The following is a 22,887-nucleotide window of genomic DNA, read 5'->3' on the forward strand; positions in this document are numbered from 1 at the left end:
GCATCTATCAATATTTTACAACTCCACTTTTAAAGTAAACTGTCACTCATAAAGCAAATGAATGCAGAAATGTCGAGAAATGACATGTTTTCATCTTTTGCAACTCAAGTGTGCTTTTCTTTAGCTTTGATCATATTTGCCATTAATCCTAATCTTCAAAACTCTTCTTTGCAAGTCCTGGAAATCCCTTCCTGAAATAACAACGCCACTGAGCCAAACGCAGAATTACTCCAATTCAGACATTTTTTAAAATCAACCCTTTTAGCTTATTTTCCCAAATTAGCCAGGACAACTTCATATTCAAAAAGCAACAAAAAACCAAGCACAGCAATCAAAACAGTTTAACTTCTATTTAATGCCTATGGTCTTCTTCCTGGATTGCTCTTAAATCGCCCGGCCCTTGCGCTGTGTTTCTCTCTGCTTTCTCCCAGCAGCTCTGCAGGCCTGTGCCTCGGCTACAGCAGCTGCTGACAGACCATGGTCCCGGAACTCCTCATGGGCAGTCACGCAATAAAAAGAATAATCTGAAAAGGTTGTGCTGACCGACGAGCAGATGTGCAGTGCTGCAGCCACAGCCTAGTGTGTAATTAGTGCTTAAGATGTGCGACAGGCCTCAGAGCATTGCTTTGTCTTAGTGCGAGACAAAAAGGAGCTGGCTTTCTTTTAGAAAAATGGTGAACTTCTTTTGCAATTTTTTTCTTCATCAAATCCTTACAGATAATCAAAACAAAACCATCTAGAAACAACCTTTTCAGCTTCATTAATATTGGTTCTTCCACATAATTCCCTGACATTCACTCATGGGAAGAGGAGAGCTCCAGATCAATGACTGCTTTCCCATCCCTCCTTTCCCACCTTCTTCATATTCCAAACTATCACATCTACTCTGACTATACATAAGGCATTCTGGACAAGAGTTTGACAAGCAGTTGACAGGCAATTCTATTCTTTGCCTTTACTACAGAGCTGACAAGCTATTACTGTGATTTATACCAACAGAAAAGAAAACACACAGGAGGGGAAGACTCGTGTCTCCATGGACCGTGGGGCTTTCTTCATTCAGTTATGTTATTGGAAGGGGATGATCTTGAAGTCACTTGCTCCAGTGTGTACCATGGAACCAAACAAAAGTGATTTTAAAAAATTGAAAAAAGTAGTCAAAATCCAATCAGAATCAAACCCTAAACATAATTCTGGCAAACACACCAGGACTGCTTCCCTCCATAGCTGCAATGCTGCCAGGAGTCAATGGAGAATGGGAAGGATTGGACAGAGACAGGCATTACCTTTCCTTTCCCCCAAAGTCCACCAGAACAGCCCACCCAGCACTACTCCCCTTTCCTTCTATAATAAATTATTTTTCCTCTCTTAGGAAGATGGGAGCAAGGGAAGCATGAATTAGGCAGGTGCTACAGCTAAAGTTCAACCTGTCTCTTTGTATCATTTGCACTAGATAACCGCTTTTTAATCCCATGGTGCAGACAGCTGGAACCACCCAGGAAACCTCATAAATTCATCTTTAAGAGGGTCTTTAATAAAATAAATTTGCACTCCAGAGCCTTGCACACCAACACTAGCACCTCCTTCTTTCTGCTGAAGACAATTTGCTTAGTCTCACCTGTGGTTTTGGTATGGGTCTAATACCACCAGCAGATAATCAGCCTGTTCTTGGCGGGCAGAGCTAGAGGGCTTAATGCTGTCTTCCTAAGTTTATGACACTATCCAATCTGGAGTCACCAATAAATGTCACCATTAGGCATGTAATGCCTGAGCTGTTCCCATTAATAAAAATGTTAAACAAGATTGGCTCCAGAGACAGATCGATGAGATGGTATAGCAGCTGCATATCTGGGTAAGTCTTCTGTCCATGCTCTGTGCTGCCATGTCTATAGGTGCGAGTGATTTTCATTTTATTCACCTCATTTGCATCTACACATCAGATTAATATTGCTTCCCATATGTTGGTATATAAAATGTTTGCTGAAAAATACCTAATTTTGTCATGAATTTGGTATCATCATCCCTACTTAGCACATGAAGATATACCAGGCCTCACCCAAAGCCACGAGCAGTTCAGCAAGCTGAACCTCATTCTTCTGAGAACACTTAGAGCACCAAACTGCTCGATGGTCAAAAAGCACAGCTATACAGCTTCCACTGGCTTCTGTGGCAGAGGAGTCGACACACAAAACAACCCCTCTTTCTGTCTGGTTTTTCAGTAGTAATCTGCATATTCTAACAGGGACAAACACGCATTAGAGGTTTTGAAAATGTTATTGTCTGGAGGAAAGCATGAAAACTGTTAGCCTACAAAAACAGATGCATTTTTCCTCCAGGGTTTGGATCACCTACCACCAAGATGTTCTGACAGTAGTATGAAGAACTGGAACCTCAGTTGGATAAAAAGGATATTCACTGAGATTCCAGTTATAAAAAGGGATGCTAGTCAGCAGAGAAACCCCACACCTACCATCTCAGACCAGCTCTTCATTTGTGGCAGTATCAGGAGCCCTGCTCTGTTGTTCTTGCAGAGCTATAATTTCTTCTCATCCCACTGTTTCCTGAATGCTGACTTGCAAAAATCTCCAAAATGGCACTTGCAGTTCCCTCTTCAGCTCATGGCTGGCTTCTAAAACCATAAGCCTTGTAGACATTTATATTACAATCACGTTTTTTCTTGTATATTCATGCTTTAACAAGGACCATACAAGATGTACATTGGCTTAGTTCTTATAGCTCAACTTGAAATGAAATAACTGCTAATAAGGTCATTTCAAAATGGCATCAATTCTTTCCCCTTCTGAAGTTCATCTTGAATCAAACGATCTGTGAAACCACAATCACTCAGCTGAACTTCAGTCTAAAATGCCAAACGTAAGAGGAATGACATTTTAGGGCTGAAAGGAGGACACGTGCTGGAGAGACATGCTGTGACACAGCTGGGAGATGGGGAAACCAGCCATGGACGGATGGTGATGATGGAAAGGATGGCTGAAATGCAGCAGGCACATTCACCATGATGAAAGGTGGCTCGGGTGAGGCTGGGGAGGTGGCATGTGGGACAGGTCACTCACCGCAACCTGCTCTGCTGGCTCAGCAGGCTCAGCAGGGATGGCTTCCTTTTCCACAACAGCAGCTGCAGGGATCTCCTCGACCTTGGGTTCCCCAGGTGGAGCCTCTTCAGCCTCAGTCTTTCGTTTTATTGATTTTTAAGTAGACGGTGGAAAAATTGTTAAGGAGCACATGATAGTGGGGAGGGAAGAGGGGAACGTTCCCTCTGCCTGGCACAGTGCGGCTTCAGGCTTGATCTTGCCGGGCTTTGCCAAGTAGACAACATCAGTGCCTGGCCTTACAGCATCTCAAGGGTATTTTAATCTTCAGCGTTCTATATGTAAACTGAGCTAGTCCTACATCCCTCCCTCGCAAGGAAAGCAGGCATTAGCTTCCCAAGTTACAAAAAGGGGCAATGGAAGTGAAGGGAAGGCACTCAAGGTTGCTCGGAAATGTTCCAGAAACTGATGGCAAGGCCAGGAGTTGAAACTGGCACTCGCATGTACCTACCCTGGGCTTCAAATATGATTTTTTAAAATTATCCCCTATTCCCTACTTCTATCTCTTCTCAGAAAATATAGACCCTTCTCCAGCAAAGGTAAGAAGCGATCAGCAGATTCAAATAGTTTTTATATGCACAAGTGCAACCACTGACAGCTTGAATTGTAACAACATGAAAATCATCCACGGTTTCTTATTAAACTGCATTCGCTCTTGAGCTCTCCATCACCTATAAGGCGTCCATTTATCAACCCACTATTGAGATTTCCACCTCTTAAATTCTGGCCTAAGCTGCTTGTTTTTTAGCAAGAGGTTTTAGCAAATATCACCAGCCCTGCAACACATTGAGTCCTGTGGCAAAATAGCTCACAGCAAAAGTGCAATCTCCAATGGAGACATCACTTTGCAAATACATGCGTGTCCAAGGGGAGAACTGCAAGCTGTGCTCAGCATATTCCATTTATAAAGATGGCTGACTCAACCAGATAAAATAACCGCAGTAGATTAATTTGTCATGAACAAATTGCTCAGCACAATATGAAGCTCAAAAGCTATTTAGCTACTTTCCAGCTGATAACATGCAGTTGGCTATAAGGTCTCCTGTGGTGAAGAGTCAGCTTCCATGTACTTCTTAAAGATAGTAAAATCTTCTCCTCCCTGATATTTTTCAGGAAAAAACCCATAGCCTCTCACTTACTTTCTCACATATTCCTTAAGCAGACTGATTTTTAATGAGGTACAGAGAAGTCTGCCTAAGCAAGACCTTCAGGATTTAGCATTGCATAAAGAAACATTCATTATATTATACCATGCTGTGCAGAAATCACTCTGTGTAGTGTATTAATGCCAGCTCTAGGGAATTTCACAAAGAAGAAATAGGGCTGAAATGAGAAACACAAAGTAGATTTAGCCCAGGTAAGATGACTAATGAGTTCCCTGAGGTTTAACGCTGGAAGAAACTTCCAGGCTTAAAATCACAGGTAATGTTATAACGGAGATTGCAGTGATGTGCTTCAAGTCACTTGCTGACAAGCAATCTTAAGATTAGTTACCACATTTCAGCAACAAGTAAAAACACTGTCACCGTATTCAGTAATTATTATGAACACAAGCACCACCAGAGGCATTATACAAAAGCCACATTAAATAATATTGAGTATCACTCTGCTGCGATGAAGTAGCCATAGCACTCACCCAGCAGTGCTGCTGTTCCACATCCTTACTCCAGGCTAACCACAGACTGTAAGAGAAACTAAGAAACTACCCAAGTATGATCATTTCCAAAAGGATTCTCCACTCCTTAGAAGCAGACTGTGCCTACTGTTATTACGTGGAGAGCGAATAAAACTATAGCAATATTGGAGACATTTAAACAGCCATCGAGAATGATCACCTGCTTGCTGTACACTGGACCATAGTACTCATTCTTGTGATTTCTTAAATGCAATAAATAAACAAACAGTTTGATGACATCTTTGAAAAGTAAACATATCTTAGAATATCCTGGTTTTATTTTATTTTTTTTCTCTGCACTATCTTTGTGAAAGACTGTTTCAGTGAGTGAAGGTTTACAACTGCAATGATACCACCCACCAGCTCTTCCAGGATAAGTTTTTGTGATTTAGAGAATGGAAAACACAAAAAATGAGAAAATATCTTTGCACAAAGGAAAAATAGTGCAATTTTTTGCAAGGCATTTAAAAATTAAGCAAAAGCCACTTACCAAAGGCTCCGCCACATTCTCGTTCGATTGCACTGTAAACGCAGAGGTATCCTAGATATAGAAACGAAAAACAATGATGCAAAAATAATTGAGACAGTATGTTTGCCAGTGTCTATCAAAGACCTGATTTTTTAAATGGTTTATTTAGGTAAAGTCATAATTAAATTCACACAGAATAAGATGAGAAACTGGTTATCTAAATAGGTATTAATAACAACTATTCTTAGCTAAGCACTATTAATATTAGACATTCCTTTTTCAATTACATACTCTGCACTTCTAAACTGTGCAATATTATTAAAGAGAGTGAAAACCCCTTCCTTAAACGCATGAGAGTTGCACGGACTTTGTTTCAGGCACAAGGCACTTCTAAGTTGTGCAACTCAGAATCTTTCTTGCAGACTGTATGTGCCTGTGCCCTGGGAGCACACTAGCTCTAACCTGCTTTCACATCCTCTAGATTCTAGGCGTTTACTTGAATGGTAACTACAGTAACTACAGATCCAACGTTTTACCCACATTAAGAAGGTACAAAAGTGGAGCTGTTACTCATCCAGAACCAATTAATTTGCACAATATTGATGGGCCAAAACCTTTTCCTACTGCAGTGGGGGCATCGAATTTTCATTTCTCTGGGGCGAACATTTTGCCTTAATTATTAGAGATAGTAGCATTGTGCTTTGCCCCTTTCCTTCTGGATTCCTTTACTAATTTACACATTCTGGAGCAGAATTGTTAAGCACTGAAAGACTCACTTCCACCCTTGTATAAGCTTGGCCTTTTTGGGTGCTTTTAAAAAATGTTGTACAGAGTGTGCTGTCGTTAAGTCAGTCTCTAAAAGGATGCTGGAAACTAATGAGGCCCCAGGTTATCCACCTGAAATTTGGAATATTTGCACAGCCCTGGAATTTGAAAGCAGAAACATGGTATCTTCATGTGCCGTATCTAACACATAATCTTAACATCAGCACAGCAGCAAACAAATAATTCAGGTTTAACTTTCAGATTAAATTACATCTTAAATGAAAATAAAGATGCAGAAACAAACAACACTCATTTTATATGTACACTTACAGAGTCACTGAAAGTATGTGAAACTGAGGAAACCACACTTGACAGGATTTGGGGATTGTGAGAAAAATCCATAACAGAGCACCAGTTCTTTTAGGAGGAAAAAATCAGTCCCACTAATGTAATCCGATTTTCGCTATTAAATTCAGTCAGGTCAGGAGTACCAAGAGTATTAGCGTCATTCTAGTCACATCTAGGAACAATTTCTGAGAACAGACAGGTTTGGATTTGAGTCACTATGACACTGTTGTGCAGCTTGTCTGTAGAACAGATTTCCTGAAATTGTACAGTCAGTCCTAGTTCCTTCCTAACAGCACAGAAAAAAATAATCTCAAAACATGTTTATTTCTTACCTGTGCAAATCCATTAAATGCTGTGCTGGATGCCTAAGTAGAAGTGAAGATCAGAACAAATTATCATTTGTTTACTAAATCAGAACATGAGTCAAAGCACTTTTATTTGCAAAATAAAAATGTAGGTCAGACATTAAAAAAAAAGAAAAAAATAAAATGAAGGGTAAGGCAGCAAGAAATTTGACAAAAGTGCTATTTGTTAACAGGTGTCACAGAGTTAAGGAAAACAACAAAAACAAAAAGCAGCGTAACTTAAGCTTTTTTATAAAATAAAAATAATAATAAAGACTAGGTAACAATTAAAGTTGTACGTATAAAACACAAAACGTGTGAGACACAATGTGCCTTCACAGTTCAAAGCTTCATTCACCATTTCGAAACACATTTTTGTCAGCCTGCTTCACTACATGGCTGAAGGGCACCACACTATGAACAGTTGCATGGCAGTTTTTCAAAAAAAGCATAGCACAGGCTTAGGAGAGGCAGTGGGAAACACACAAATGGATTGTTTTTAAACGACAAGGTTATGCAAGGCCTAAGGAACTCTTTATCTAGACTAAGCTACACACTGGGGTAGGTACCTCTTCTTTATCAGCCTCAATTTCCTGGTACAACAATCCATATCTCCGGTTAGCAATTTCATCTTCAGATAAATCTGAGTTGTTGGCCTCATTGTCTTTAGGACTAGTTGAACTCTCGGTGCTAGCATTTCTGGAATTTCCCATTTGAAACAGAGCCAAGGGTCTAGCTATCTCCTTGCTCGGTCCAGGATTGCTAATGCCTGCCTGCTCCTCAGGCAAGCCTTGTTTTACTGGTGCCTTCTGACTTTTATTGCTTGTGCTTGCACCTACTTCTCCCCAGTTGTTATCAGTCTCTCCTAGGTCTTGTGTAGACCATTTATCACTAAAGCCTAACCAAGCATTTTCCGTGTTACCTTCCTCCAAGTCTTGCTGCTTGGGGAAAAAGGGCCAATTATCCAATCCATTGGCTTGGCCATCTGACAGATTAGAAAAACCCCAGGAATCATTAGTAACTGTTGGATCCCAGTTTGCCAGCCAGGGGTCTGTTTCCAAGGTTTCGGGAACATCACTGCTACTAAGATGCTCTTCAGCAACTACTGCTGCCATCCTACCTGTCACTTGGTCTTTCGCATTATCTAGGCAAGGATTACCACAGCTTGTGCTAGCAGCATCAGCTGTCTCGGGCAGCAATGGCCACTCTTTTTCAGCAGCACCTTGACCATCAGCAGCACCACTACCATTTGGGAGAAGGCTGATGCTATTTTCTTCAGTTCCTTTACCAGACTCTTCTGCACTGAATAATTCAGCGTCACGCAGAACGTTTCCAGTATCTGTAGGGTCCTTTTCTGTGTAGTCAGTTACCTCTAGGTCAACACGTGCCATCATGTCTATACACTCCATGGCTGTAGTCTCTCCAGTACCACTGTCAGTGTGATCTAAGCCAGCCTCAAATGTCCTTTCATGATCCTGATCCCAGATACTAAAGACTCTCTCAGGTTCAGCACCAGTGCTTTCTATAGTTTCACAGTTGTCCACTACTGTTTTGTCTCCACCTTCTAGCCCTGTGCTCAACAATGGTCTTTCTCCATTTGTCTCCTCAATGACATTGACCCATTTGAATTCTTCTTCCCTAGGGTTTTCTAGATCTGCACCATTAGCTCTCCCATCATCCCCATCATTATGTTCCAACTCATGTAAACTTTCTACTTCTGTGCTGACTAAATCTTCAAGATCTGATTTTGCTAAACCCTTATGAAGTTCTGCCTCACTATTTTCTTTGGTTTTCCAACCTCGCTCTTCCAATTCCTCTGTACCTTCTACCTCTTTGTAGCGAACAGCTCTGGTCTCTACCTTTTCACTTGGCTTGACACCTGCCCACTTGTCTTCCTCCTGCTCTTCCTCTGCCTTTCGCACATCACACGGGAGGGGTTCATCCAACAAGCTATCAGTTCCCAGGACAGGTGTCTCGAAACTGGTTATGTTCTCTAAAGGCTGATTGGTCACCACGTCTTCCCATGGGACATTTTTGGCATCCAGCTGGTCTTCCAATGAAGTCCTCTGGTTTTCATTTACAGAAGCTGACCCTGGTGCAGCATCCTCCTGCTCACCTACAGCAGGCCAAACACTAGCAGGCATAGTACCCATGGATTCGCTTGAGGTTTGCTCTGCCCCAGGGAAAAGCAAAGAGCCACCTGCAGTAATTTCCTGGCTGACACTGGGTGTGCTAACATCTAGGCCCCAGTTGAGTGAACCTAGATCAGTCTGATATCTGTTAACATCTTCTGATGACCCACTGTTTGGGGCTTCCTCCATGATCAGGTTACACAGGGAAAGACTTTTTGAAGAATCAGGCTTTAAGCAGACAGAAAAGCAAAGAAAAAACACAAGATGAAAAAGATAAAGGCGGACTTGATGAGAAAACACAAAATTTATATTTTACTACAGCAAGTTTTATTTAAAGAATGAAAGTGACTAAATTAAGCTGTTTAAAGAAAAGCTATGTGGTTTGCAACATTTGGAGGCAATAGATTGCAATGTAAAAGAGCAGCACTGATAGACAAAATCAGAAAGCTATACATTACACCACACTGATTACAGCATGTCTCTAGAGTGGTTACAATTTTGGAGGGAGGTTTGCTTACCGGCTGTACCAATTCGCTGCTTGTCTGTACAGAAGAAAATCATACACATAAACCACAGAAAATAAAAGCACTATGTACTTTTTTACAGCAGCAGTTCTAAGAGTAATCACAGACCTCTGAATTTAAGCCACGCTCCCAGCCTCTCCATTACATTATAAAAGAAGTTCTACATGTATGTTGAATATTTATCACACCTTGCTTTCCTCTGTGAGCCATTGACATTTTTATCACAGGAACTCTATTACATCTCAATTGAAAAGAGGGGTTGCTCTGGGAGACAGTGACCAAGGAAGTAAACAATGCAGGTAGCAGCAGAGCTTACTTGTGTTTACACTAAGGCATCACTGCATCATTCAGGCAGTGCAGAGGGCCCTGAGCCTGCAGCTCTCATTCTCCATCACCCTGTGCCATGCAGAGGAATTTATATCTGCACAGGGTATGGCATCAGGTCACAAAGTCTGCTGTCCACACTGCCAATCTGAACAGACAGAAATGCTGCAAGGTAGATCAACAACTGCTCTGTGCTCAACTTATTAAGACAAACTCAGTAAAAGATTGAGTATCCCTAATTTCAAACATTTAGCTGTGAAGCTCACTAATTACTCTGTTTTTTTTAAACTGGAACAAAGAGGAAAAGAATTATAATACTGAATACATATATAATATTAACAAGCTATAAATAAAACTGTGTAAAAGGAAGACATTGACAAAGCTATCTAATATAAATGTAGAGCAATACATTCAAACTATTTCTGTGTTATCTTAACTGATCTAGACATTGGCAGCCTTGAAATTTTGCCTAGCTTACATACGTGACTGGTTTTTCAGGCTTTATTTAACCTTTCACAATAGAAAGAGATGAGAATTTAATATACATCACATACGCCATGTGCTCACAAAACAGTGCTGCAAATCTGAATGCATTAGAAGCATCCACAGATTTCTGTACTGACTGACGCTGCAAAAGGTCAAAAATGAGTGTACCAGGCTCCGTATCAAGTCCAACCAGCTATCTCCATGACAAAAAGTCAAAAGAAAGCTCAAAAAATGAATTGTTTTCTTCCTGCAGATCACTGTATCTGATTTGGCACCAAGAGGAAGAAGGAAGGATTCATGCAGATTCCTAAAGTAGCAGCAGCTTTTGTGAATACGTCCAATTCACTGAATGCCCACAAAGACAAGTTAAATTCTCTCTTCACTCCTGAATTTTGAGAAAATGGTTGTTTGTTGGGTTAAAGTCCTCAGGAACTACACTTTCAGATAATTAAAACAAGTGACTAGCATCCATTCATACCCTCTAATAGCAGTAATTCAGACATGAGAATAAAAGCAACACACATTTAGCTGTAATGATTGTGAATCTTATTAACCTAGATTTCTGACATAATTTAGGTTTTATAGGCCAAACAACAGAGATTGGGTTTTTTTGTTGTTGGTTTTAAAAGACCCCTAGTGGCTCCATATACTTGAAAGTGTTTGTCACGGTCTGTAAAGTCTTTATCGTGGTTTTTGGTAAAAGCACTGTAAATCTGCACTTAGGGTGTTACAAAATCAGAGGCACAGAAATACCCCAATTCACAATGCTAAATGTCAGGCTTACCGTCCATAGATCCCATGGCAATGTCTGAAAAAAGGAGTGGAAAAAACAGGCTCTTAGAAAAGCACTCTTCATATACTGTATGTTCAACATGCTACATAACTGTGTCCTTTAACTAACTAGAGAGAACTTATTTATATGCATATTTATAATACATATCTGTTTTCTATATTATCGCATGTGTGTGTGCGTGTGTCTAGGTACATATCCGCATAATACGCATTTTGGTTAAATAAGAAGGGCAGAATGCAACAAATTGTGGTATTTCCCACTTCAAAGCAGTTGTTGCTTTTCCAGCAAACTCACACCACCACGTCCTTGAGTAACAGATTCTGAGCTGCGGACTGAATGACTTTCAGCAGGTACAGGAGTCTTTGCAAGGTGTAAGCTTTAAAGAGCTTACATGGGTCAGGTTTTTTAGCCCGTTAAAAATTATTCAGCTATCTACTGAGAACAAGTCGGTTTTCTCATAACTCTGACACCAGGAAGGAAAATGGCATGTTTTTTTTGGAAAGAAAACAAGAAAGTTGATTGATGTTTTAATTTGCTTGTTCAGTTTGTTAAGTAATAAATGTTTCTGATGTCTCAGCAGAAGAGCTGAATGCTTCAAAACTTATCTACTATATTTACACCTAGGTTCAAGTCCATGAAAACCAAAAACTAAAGATGTTCATAAAGTAAAATGTAAAACTGTTCCTGAAATATTTGCAAATGTTAAATGTGACATCTAACATTTGCCTGAGAGAAAAGATTGCTGCAGTTAGCTTTGTTTCTTGCCTGCTTCTTATTTTATAGGGACAGAGTGGCTCTCTGAACAACTTCTGTGTTCACGAACAAAAGACACAGCAATAACTTGCTACTCTGATTTACAGCAAACTAACATTAATGGCCATTTCTCAATAGGTTTAATTTGGTTTAACTCCAGGTATGTGAATCTTCTGTGTATGTAATTCACAAGTATACCTGTTTACTCCGCTGTAACATTATTAGCTGAACATTTGAGCTTTAAGGAAAATGATAGGTCTGTTCTCGTAGTGCTAACTGGTACAAACCCTAGATGTCCTACTCCATGGAAGGGGAGATGGCTCTTTTCTTCTTTTTTTAATTTTTTTTTCATTTTCCTTTCACTGCTTGTAAGACTTTGAGCATGAGGGGGAAGGAACAAACCGAGGGAAAGGTGAGACAGAGCGCAGCTTGCAAACAGAAGTGAGGGCCAGGGACATTTAGAAAGTCCACATCTGAAGGATCCATGGAAACAGAAAAGTAAGTGAGGAAGGGCAGACCGGGGCTCGCTCACTGTCATCTGATCACCCTGGCAGAGCAGCAGATGGAAGTAATTAATTAAATGATCAACATGGAAGTCATGCCTGGCCTCCCAAGACATCATGGCACAGATAACTACTCCTGTCTTCACATCACTACTTCAGCAGTTTGCTGAGGGGAAATTATCTGCGACTGAGGCAAAAATTACACACATATAGAAATACCACTTAAGGTTCTCTTCTTCAGCACCCTGCAAGGTAGCGCAGGGCTCTCCAAAGACTCCAACCACAGGTTTCCTTCTGTCTATGCTGCCACAGTAATGACCCTGCCATTTCCAGTGAGACCAAGACCCAGACTGCAGGGTTGTCTTCCCTTCTTCTGAAAGCACAGTGCTCTGACTCATCCTCAAGCTCTTATGGATGTGGACCATACCTTCTCATATATATATGCTAGGAGGAAAGGTGAAAGGAAAGGAGAGACTGAAGGTGCCCAGTGAATGCTTCCTAGGCACCCAGATGAAAACTAACAATGTGCTTTTCTACGTGGAATTATATTATGTATTTCATGGTACATTTGAATCTGAAACAACTGTTTTTCAGTAAAGTAACAAGCTCTTCTACAATCTGGACAACATGTTATCAGGTCAAATGTGCTCTGTCACAAAAGCTAAATGTCTTTGATTTAATGATCCCACTGCTAAACAGCATTATTACAAGACAAGCTGAAAGGGTAGAGTTAGCAAAGTCACAGCTAGAGTTTTCAGTCACTGCTGAATGGCAAGCAATTTCCTTCCCTTTCCCTTTCCATCTTCCCCTTCCCTGTTTAGAAGGAGCAAGAAAAACAGCAAGAAAGATGCACAAAGTCTCTGCTATAATTAAACACTTCTCCTAGCAAACCACAATGAGAAAGTTCAGCTAACGCTCTGAGTGCTGACAATACACCATTCTTCTGACAGTGAAAAACCCATCAGAGATCACTACAGATCTCATTACATAACTAGGACTGCACACCAAATAAGAAATTAATTAACTGAGGAAGAGGTCAGCAGAGAACCAGGACTATCTCAGCCGTAAAGCTTCTTGTCTTCTCACTCCTTTCCCAGTGCCACATTCCTGAACAGCTGATTAGTTCTCTCATGCGTCAAAGTACAAGCCAGGTTAGTGATAGCCACAGGGATAATAGGTTTTGCTACAGGTGTGTTAATAATGTTTCCCTCTCTGTGTACAACATAGAGCTACAGCTCTGCTGGCCAGAAGAACTCCCCTACTGTACCATCAGCCCTGCGGGTAGTGAGGGTGAGTTGTGGATCTTAAAATAGCTTTCTTTTTTTTTTTTTTTTAATATTGCTGCAAGAAACTACCATGGCAAATATTACCATAGAATGCAGAATTTCTTTAACACAATCCTGCAGTGAAGCATCCTATTCCATCCTCTCATTTTCCTTGAGGTTAGGTCTAAAATAGATTTATAAAAGCAAAACCACTCAGATCATATCCACTGCTTGGTACAGAAACTCCATCACAGCAGAGCAATCGCATGCTGACTCCAGGAGACCTAGGTCCCTTAAGGCGTCTTTCCAGACATTAAGAGTCAAAGCTAGACAGAAAAAATGTCAGAAAAATAGGCGCTGGAGAATTATAATGTTGGCACTAAAAGATATTGTAAAGATGGAAAATAACAGCATGGCAAAGTCAAGGCCAAGGTACCAGCAACCATTATCCGTGGCAGACATCTCATTTTACCACCTCACAACATCCTCTCCTTCCAGTACATAAAGAAATACAGGGTTACCGAAGGGGAAAGATAGATGGCTGACTAGAGCTGCTCAGGAAGATGGAGTTTTTCTGACACTGCAGATACACATTAGTACACAAGGCAAATCTTTGCTACCAAACCCAGCATGTTGTATTCATACGCTTCGCCTGCCTCAAGGCAAAGACATACCTGAGACATGGGTGAATGAGTAACTCCTGTTGATACAACTTCTGGCTTGAAAGGGTCGAAGTCCAAATCTAGCAAAGATTCCTCTTTCTTAGTTTCAGGAACTTCATTCTGTTAGAAGAGAAACATAACTCTTGAAAAACTCATCTTTCAAAAGCTGCCCTGGGCAGCAAAATATTAAGAGGCCCAAGAAAAAAAACCCAACAACATATCACAGGCTTTCTAGCTGTGGTGCAAACCCTGAAGACTTCCCTGAGCTTTAGTGTAACTTTTAATTTTACTTTAATTTAATTTTTATTACCTTCATTCTTATGATGTCTTTGTTTTCTCTGTAGTGCAGCTTTGTCTTTTCAGGCTAAACAAATAGCAGCCCTATTTGAGAAAGTGCTGAGTGTTCACCCTTGGATTGTGAAGGCCCTTTTAAAGTGCTTTGAGACAGACACCAGAATTAAAGACTACATAAATTGCACCCAGTGTCCATACATTCTAATAAGTGAGTTTCTCCCCAAACACAAACATTAGTAAAAAGCCAGTACAGAAGGACATAAAGGCATTTGAATTAAATTTCAATTCTGAACATGAATACCAATTGACATTTAATGCTGCCCTTAGCTCTAAACTTTAGGAAATATCTTACATAACACTAAGTCTTGCTACACTGATCTGCTCTTACAAAACTGGATTACATGGTAGAGCCTTTTTCTGTTTGCAATTAATGAATTAGCCAAGGCCTCTGAGGTGACTATAAATATATATATTGGTTCAATGGGCTACAGGACTTTCCCACTGTAAAGTAACATGAGCAAATAATTAAGGTGCTTCAACACAAAATTATAACCAGCATGGAAATGTAGCTGAGATGTAATTATCCCTAATGATAAATATTCTAGGCAAGCATCATGGTTTTGGTAACTAGGCTAGTGCTGCCCACTTCTAGTTGGTCCGTGTTTATTCAATAGTGAGACAAGCTTGTGTTTTGATGTACATATTAAGTTGACACCAAAGTTTTCGTTAGAATGCTATTTTGAAAAGTGTTCAAGTTGGAAACGGTACCATGTGAAATCATTTGTACACACACATTCATATATTATCTTATGTAAGAATGGTAACACCGGGTCAGACCACATACTTCAATGTCCTGTTCCTGACTGTGACCAGAGTATAAGCCAGGGGAAATATCCAACAACATGGCAGTCGTGGCAATAGCAATACTAGGAGATAATAATAATGATTATGGTAATAGTAAAATAAACAAACAAAGCCTTTTTATTATTAAAACATTTAAGAGTGTAAACTTTCCAAATTAGTGTTACTATTGATAAACAAATGTTCAAATGCAGGTAATTAATGGCTTCCATATTCCACAAGTCATCTGATCTCTCTGTGTCACCTGAAAACATGGTCGACATAGCTTCTCTAAGTTATGGAAAGATGACAGAGTAGCCTTGAACTATTCAGTCTGGAAGAGGAGTGCAAGTGGGGATGTTAGCGGGGTCTACACTGGCATGAGAGGCAGTGGGGTTTGGCTGCTCCATGACTCCTCCAAAGCAGGAAGGCAGGTGGCAGCAAATCTGGTGAGGGCAGATGTGGAATAAAGAAAAGGTGGTGGTGGCCCACGTGGCACAGAGCTCAGCTGGGGACCTCCTTGCCATCAGGTAGCTTGACTGCAAAAAAAATTACACGTGCCGAAAGAACAAATTTGTGGCAAAGCAGTCTGTTCAGGATTACTAAATACGTAGAGAACATGTTGAAGAAGTCCCTGAGCTACAAATGGCTGGCGCCCGGAAGATGACTGGAGATGGGAGCGTAAGGAGTACCAGCTCCCTTGTTTTATGTTCTTCCTTGGCCTCTGCTTTTGGCCACTGGTGATGACAGATAAGTGGTCTGACACTAGTATTTAGATGACACACTGTATTTAGACATCATCACATATGCCCTTGAGGCACTAGTATTCGTATGGTCATACAGCTTGATGAAACAACACAGCATTAGGTTGCATATAATCACAAACAGATGTAGATGGAAAAGTTAATTATCCTTCAGTGAGGTTAGAGAATGAAACCATTATTTATGAGAATTTAAACAAATGAATTGGAATCTCACTTAGGCCACGCCTGATGACAGCTAAGGTACCTGTAGTGACAGGGTACTGATCAGTGACTGCAAAAATTACCATTACTGGTTACTCTGAGACCAAAATGAATGGAACACTTGCAACTTCAGGAGCAAAGACCCAAATAAACATACAGCATAAAAAGATATCACTTTAGATGGAGATTTAGGAGAAACAGGTACCTCAGGAAATCCCTCAATAAGAGACAAAGCTGTGACAGGAAGGCATGCCAGTTGTCCTGTGTTAATTCCACCATAGCATGACGAAGCATGAATAAATGCCACATTCGAAAAAGGCAGCTGTGGCAGAAGCAAGGCTGTATGTATGCATAAAGGGTGGAAAAGGCACAGGAAATCTTTGAGGACCATCAGAACTGCCAGATGAATTTTTCCTTGAGAGACAAGGAAAAGATTCCAGTTCTCAGGAGCGTACGCCACCTTTATTACACCATCCCAGTTTTATACCAATCTCTCATAGAAAAGATGGAAAGATTCTGGAAATGTGACTTACACTAATTTAAAGCCACATTCCAGTGTCAGCTCTTAATGGAAAAGCAAACCAGTTCCATTTCTGCTTCCCTTGCTGGTCTTACAGGTGAAGGTTAGGTGGGTACAGCATTTAATGCATGGGGCCACATGTGGCACAGGTTACACTGACTCTTACCACTGATATCAAGGCTCATGCTGCCAGTGATACTCCCACAAAGTCAGGGTACAATGATGGAACAGACCCACCATCTCCCTTCAGCTAGAAGGCCCAGCAGTGGCCGCGTACTTGGCAGATGCCATTAATTCTTTAATTGCGTGGGGACTTAACTATAAATAATGCTTTTCTCTTCCAAACAGATCCCTATGGATGGCAATGCCTTTTTCTCCCCTCCACAAGAAAACAAAACATCATATGTTCAAATTATCTAAAATAATTTTGGTTTTCATTGCTGTGACTAAATTCTCCTGTGTTGTCAAATGAATTAGTACAAAAACAATAATTCACATGAAAACAAAAACTCATAAACATTCTGTGTTAGCTTCAGATCTGCATATTTCTCCCCAGTCTATCAGACACAGGCTCAGATTTCAGAGTTGTAATTACCATAATAGAAAGGGTCCATTATTGAACAACCACCAGTTACCAAAACTGCTTAAAAGCTGAATAACTGAATACAAATTATACAGATTCATTTTACACAACTCTGGCTTTTCTGTTTGTTTTATACAATTTTTAAAAATTTCATAATAATGAGATAAAAGTAATTTTGATCACTTCTCTGCTGTGTAACTAATGTTTCTATGAGTCAAAACCAAGCGAATGATTAATCTAGCTGAAGCAGCCTTTAATACCTGCAAAGCATTGATTTAGTCATGAAATAGCATGTCCTCTAGGAAATACTTTTTATGATTTTGATGGAAGAAACAGTAATAACCAAGGATTGCTGTAAGGTGTCACTTGAGATGCTTGGGATTAGAAAAAAGCATCCTAGATGAACTCTTGTCTTGTAATGAAATCTGGATTCAGTCAGATGTCAAACATAGCTGCGTTTCATCATATTTTCAGTCAGGCCTCTCAAGAAGTCTCTAATTTTACTCAATGTTAGCAATGCTAGCCCTTTGGAGTGATTATGCATGAGCAGTTCAAAGATAAAATATCATATGTGTGACCCTCTCAAGATAATGTAAAATGGTGATTGTGCTTCTGCCTTCTACCGATACCTTCCTCCTCCCTTCCCATGGAGATCAGAGCTAAGGCCACGATCCTGGAGAACTCAAGGTGATTGCAAGTTGGACCCATACAGCATCCTTTGAAGTTTACCTGTGATGGAGTCGTCACGTTGATTTCTGGGACAAAGTTGTCATCAAAGAAGTTAATGATGTTCTCCTGTTGCAACTCCTTTGTGGGTGTGAGCTTGGGCAGCGGTGGGACTGGCGGACCTTTCCTCAGCTAGGCAGACAACAAAAATATCACAGACTAGTTCAGGGATAAAAGAAAGAGCTCTAATCTAGGCCTAAACAATTTGTGTTAGGTTTTTATCTCTGCTGCTTCACTTTAAATGTGGGAAAAAGCCATGGGCTGAAAGGGACTGTTTGGCTGTTCACCACCAAATGCCTTGAAATATGCACTGTGGCAAAAGCAGAACAACTCTCTGTTTCAAACTAATTCCAACTTAAGATTTAATATTTCATACAAAGGCATTTCTTGGCTGATTTTCTTCTGCTGTGATGGGCACACAGTGCAAGACACTTTCTCTCCCATGCATTTTTGGAAGCATGATGCTGCACAGAACTAGGCCTCTGCAGCTTTTTGGCTTCTCAAATTCATTCCCATTTAGCAACAGCATTTTGTCCCTACCCACCTGTTTAAAGCCTAGTTATTGCTAAGAGCATATAATCTCTGGGAAGTACAGCACCTCACAGGTGCTTAGGTTACTAATTCCCCCTGCTCTCCAGAGATTCATATAACTAAGAGAAAATAATTGCTTGGAATAATACCAAATATTATTGCATAATTTAACAACCGGTCAAAATACAGAAAAAAAAAATCCATTAAAATCCTCAGGTGGTATAGTGACGTAACATCATTGGCACCAGTAAGACTAAACTGATTTGTATGAGATGAATATTCAGGCAGTGAGGTGTCACGTTTTAGGACACCAGACTAAATTTCTTCTGATGTGTTCCCCCCATAGAAATAACAATCAGCACAGAAGTTATTCTCCATTCTGAAAGCATCAGGAGCATCAACACAAGTCTTGTGTTTGATACGTGCGTGAACTATCAGGTACAACCCTTACACTGCAGATGATGCCTTTCATGAAACTGATTCTTATTTCACCAATACTGGTGAGAATAAAAGTGACTCCAACAGCATCAAATTTCTCAATTTGGTGTTAATAACAACCATCAAATCTTTAATTATCAATAATTAGCACAGCGGTATTTAAGCTAGCTCTATTATTTACTGTTTAGAGGGAAATACATGTTGGCCAGACCAGTGATATTCACTGGCTAATTTTTTTGCAGGATAAACATATATTTGAAGATGAATTAAGAGTAGCAACATATAAGGTACTGAAATTCACTAGAAGGTTTTAGAAATAGGTTTTTAAACAATTACTGCTGGGATACAGGTCTTCAACACTATGCAACTTTTAATGAAGTGTTTTGCTTTTTCAACACCAAGTCCTACCAGTTCACTGGGCACCTTTAATTATCTTCACTCCCCCTTATATAAAAACCACTTTCCACCCATGCTTGTGATACAGGGATGAACAACCAATGAACAGAACAGAGCGCAACAGAGCCAGTGGCCTCCCTGTCATTTCTCAGTCACTGCCTAGACGAAAAATCCACCATATACATAATCTCAGCTGTCTTTTACTGCACAACAGGCCAGTTTCTCCTGCCAGGTTTCCGCTTACCTGCGTGGGTGACTTAGGTCGGGCTGGTGCCGGAGATGCGGGTGCCAGCATGTGATTGGGACTAGCAGTAGGGCTGGGCAGGGGAGAGACCTCCTCTGGCGGTGATGGTGTTTTTGCAATGCGGAGTGGACCTGAATCACTAGACAGAAACACAGCAGTAGTGAGGACACACATATCGTGCTGACTTACTACCTTGACAATTTGATGCGAAAGTTGAACTGCATCCCTGATGTACTGCCAGTGATCACAAAATGCAGTACACACTGGAGATGAACTGATTATATAAAGACTAGAACTTCAACTAAATTAAAATTCAGCGATCTACAGTGTCAAAGGAAGTTTTAGTTTTGAGTGATCTTGATTTTTGGAACATCTCTTTACCTGACCTGTATAACTTTGGGGAAACACAGTACCTGCATTTTTTTGGATTCTCTATCTGAAACAATGTTTCATGTATAAGAAGTCTGTAATGATCATAAAATGTGAGATGGAATTATTGTCTTAATTTCACACAGAATAAAAGTCTCTAAAGATAAAAATCCCAAGGGAAGGCATAACAATGAATAATGCAAACAAGTTTAAAAGCTCAGCAATTTCAGAAATGTCCCAATTAAATAAAATGCAAGCAAGATTATTATAAGCATATCGCTATTTAGAGGGGCAACTCACCACAACTATAAACAAGCAGTAGTGAAGTGACTTCAACAGAGCTCTGCTGATACTAAGAAAAGATCTGATGAAGTCCTGAGGAAGGATCTGCCCTTCCCAATAAAGGACCTGGTGCAAACACTGAGACATATTCAGCTACCTAGAAATGCTGAAAGCTTACAACTCAGGGAAGCTATAAACTAGAGCACTCAACAGCCACAGTACTCAGTAAGAGAAGAGCAACTCCTACGCATCCTGAGGGAGAAAAAAAGCGCTACCTGATTGAGGAGACCACACCATAAACATGTTCCTAATGCTAACACAAGAAAAATTTGTTCTTTGGAAAGGACAGATTTAGCTCACACTCACCACCTCTTTCTGTGGAAATATTTAAAAAAAAAAAAAAAAGAAATAAAAAAATAAGCAGGTATTAAGAAATTTCTCTCCCAGGTACAATATTTGCCTTCAGGATATTCAGTAGCACACAAGTATTTAAGATGTTTCATTTATACAGTTCTTTAAACGAAATATTAGATACTGTACTTGTCTTGTATCTATTTCTCATGCATCTAAAAAAGAAAATCAGTTTTATCTTACAAAGGCCCACTGCTGAGTAGTCTTTTAGAGCACCATAACTAATAATAGAAGTCAAAATCTATCCAGATTAACATACAAGGCTCTGTGAACAGTACAGCAAAATAGAGTAACATGGTAACCAAAAAAAGAATGTATTTTAAAAAATATTTTTAAATAAGTTAATAAGATCACACCGCATTAACCTATGTCTACTCAGTTGCAGCAATATTTTTTTTCTCTCATTGATGGAATGAGTAGCTCAGTCTGAACGAGTATGTGCATGTTGCACACGGTCTAGAAGACACAAGTGGATAAAATATCTGTTTGTTACAAAATCTGCTTTACGTTTTCCAACATGATATTATTTTTCATCGCATAAAAGTATTTCACAAATCCTTTATGGAAATATAGTCCAGCTTGTGCATCCATCCTAAAGGGGATAGAAGTGGTGATACATGAGCTAGCAAGTCCAGAGGCAGTGTGTAAGTATATATGAGCATGGATTAACACGGAACTAATCCAAAACAAAAATTTTGGACATGTTCTTAATAAAGTGGGTTCAATATTTCATTCTTTGTTCTTCTAAAGTGAGATCAAAACCAATGTAGAAATATGAGCCATATGTTTGTAGCAGATGTTATGTTGTTTGGTCAGTCCTTAGTGTTGCTAATCTGAGTCCAGCTTGAGGGCAAATTAGCCATAGCTATAACATTGTTCTGATTGCTCTTGATGAGCTGGGATTGGCTGGAAATTCAGGATTTGTGCATACACTCTGAATTTCATTGTGTTTTGATAAGTCTCACTGTTTCATAATTTCAACCCCTTCTGCCTACTACTATTACAGTACAGAGAGATCAAATTACGGCAGAAAGGCTACATTTATTGCAAGCAAAAACTCAGAAATACTGCACTGGTATCCACTGATCTTAAGAAAGCACCATCTGATTTTAAACTTTTTATGCTTTTGTTTTTAATTTAAGACAAGATTTCTCTTTAAAGTCATTAAAAAGATGTTATTTTGTGACATTCTTTTTACTTCAGCTTTTCTGATGCACTCTCAGATCACATGTCTTGACTTTTCCCCATGAGCAGAAGAGATAAAAGCTGACTTACAAAGGCTGGGATTCTCACCTAATCATATGCCTTTAGGAGCTAAAACTACATCTAAGTATTTCAAGGCTTTAAAAAAAAATCATGAGAGTTAGCGAAATTGCTGTAAACTAAGCACCTAAGAATAGAGCTATACACTTAAGTGGTACAAATTGGTGTAACAGTCTACAATGAACTAGGCTAAATTGCAACAGATGAGAATCTGGCCTTTATTCTTTTTTCTGAAAGGAAAAATAAGTGGGTGATGAAGGAAATTTTGCACCTTTGCTCATATTGAGAAGAACTTCATCCAAGGGACCTTCATCTACCATCCTGAATGAGCAGACCCAGTGACTGTGTTGTGCAGCAATAGTTACACATAGTGTAGGTGATTACTACATACGCTGAAACCCACAAAGGCTACTGCAAAGGAATTCATTAAAAAAAGCAGTAAATTCACCTTGGTGCCCCTTGAATGGTGAAGGCCTTGTCTGCGTGCTGATCTCCCAGCTTCGTCATCACTTCATATAGTTTGTGACATAGCTGAGAAAACAAAACACTTGCCTGAGTTCAAATGAAGCACATGATTAAAAGTACAGGTGATAAATCTGGTCTGATAACTTGATAATATATAATCTGATAACTTTAAAATGTCATATAGATCCTTCCAAAAATACTCAGTGCCATGTATATCCAAAGCCAAAGTGGAATCCTACCAAAATTTATAGAATCAAAAAACAGTAGTTCTTAAAAAAAGCAAGCTGGTTTCCAGAGAACAAGTTTGTAAGTGTGACTGACTGCTGCCTGATCTCTGATGAAGGAAGTTGCCTAAAGTTTAAAGCAACATGGGTAGCCAAGAAGATTCATGTTTTCCCCTCAAAAAC

The 22,887-nt window shown here is 39.8% G+C and overlaps 1 protein-coding gene across 1 annotated transcript in view; it reads right to left on the reverse strand.

Annotated features, from left to right (window-relative positions):
• The window catches only part of AMPH (amphiphysin), a gene marked incomplete at its 5' end in the record, with an annotated part of 117,139 nt that overhangs the window by 14,315 nt on the left and 79,937 nt on the right, over positions 1-22,887 (reverse strand). The window contains 9 exons of the mRNA XM_082044837.1: positions 3,075-3,191; positions 5,276-5,326; positions 6,700-6,732; positions 9,362-9,385; positions 10,962-10,985; positions 14,166-14,273; positions 18,085-18,213; positions 19,691-19,829; positions 22,464-22,546. Of these exons, the coding sequence (XP_081900963.1) occupies positions 3,075-3,191; positions 5,276-5,326; positions 6,700-6,732; positions 9,362-9,385; positions 10,962-10,985; positions 14,166-14,273; positions 18,085-18,213; positions 19,691-19,829; positions 22,464-22,546 (708 nt within the window). The remainder of the gene's footprint in view (positions 1-3,074; positions 3,192-5,275; positions 5,327-6,699; positions 6,733-9,361; positions 9,386-10,961; positions 10,986-14,165; positions 14,274-18,084; positions 18,214-19,690; positions 19,830-22,463; positions 22,547-22,887) is intronic.

The sequence above is a fragment of the Streptopelia decaocto genome (assembly GCF_964273445.1).
Source record: "Streptopelia decaocto genome assembly, chromosome: 2".
In the NCBI taxonomy this organism is placed as follows: domain Eukaryota; kingdom Metazoa; phylum Chordata; class Aves; order Columbiformes; family Columbidae; genus Streptopelia; species Streptopelia decaocto.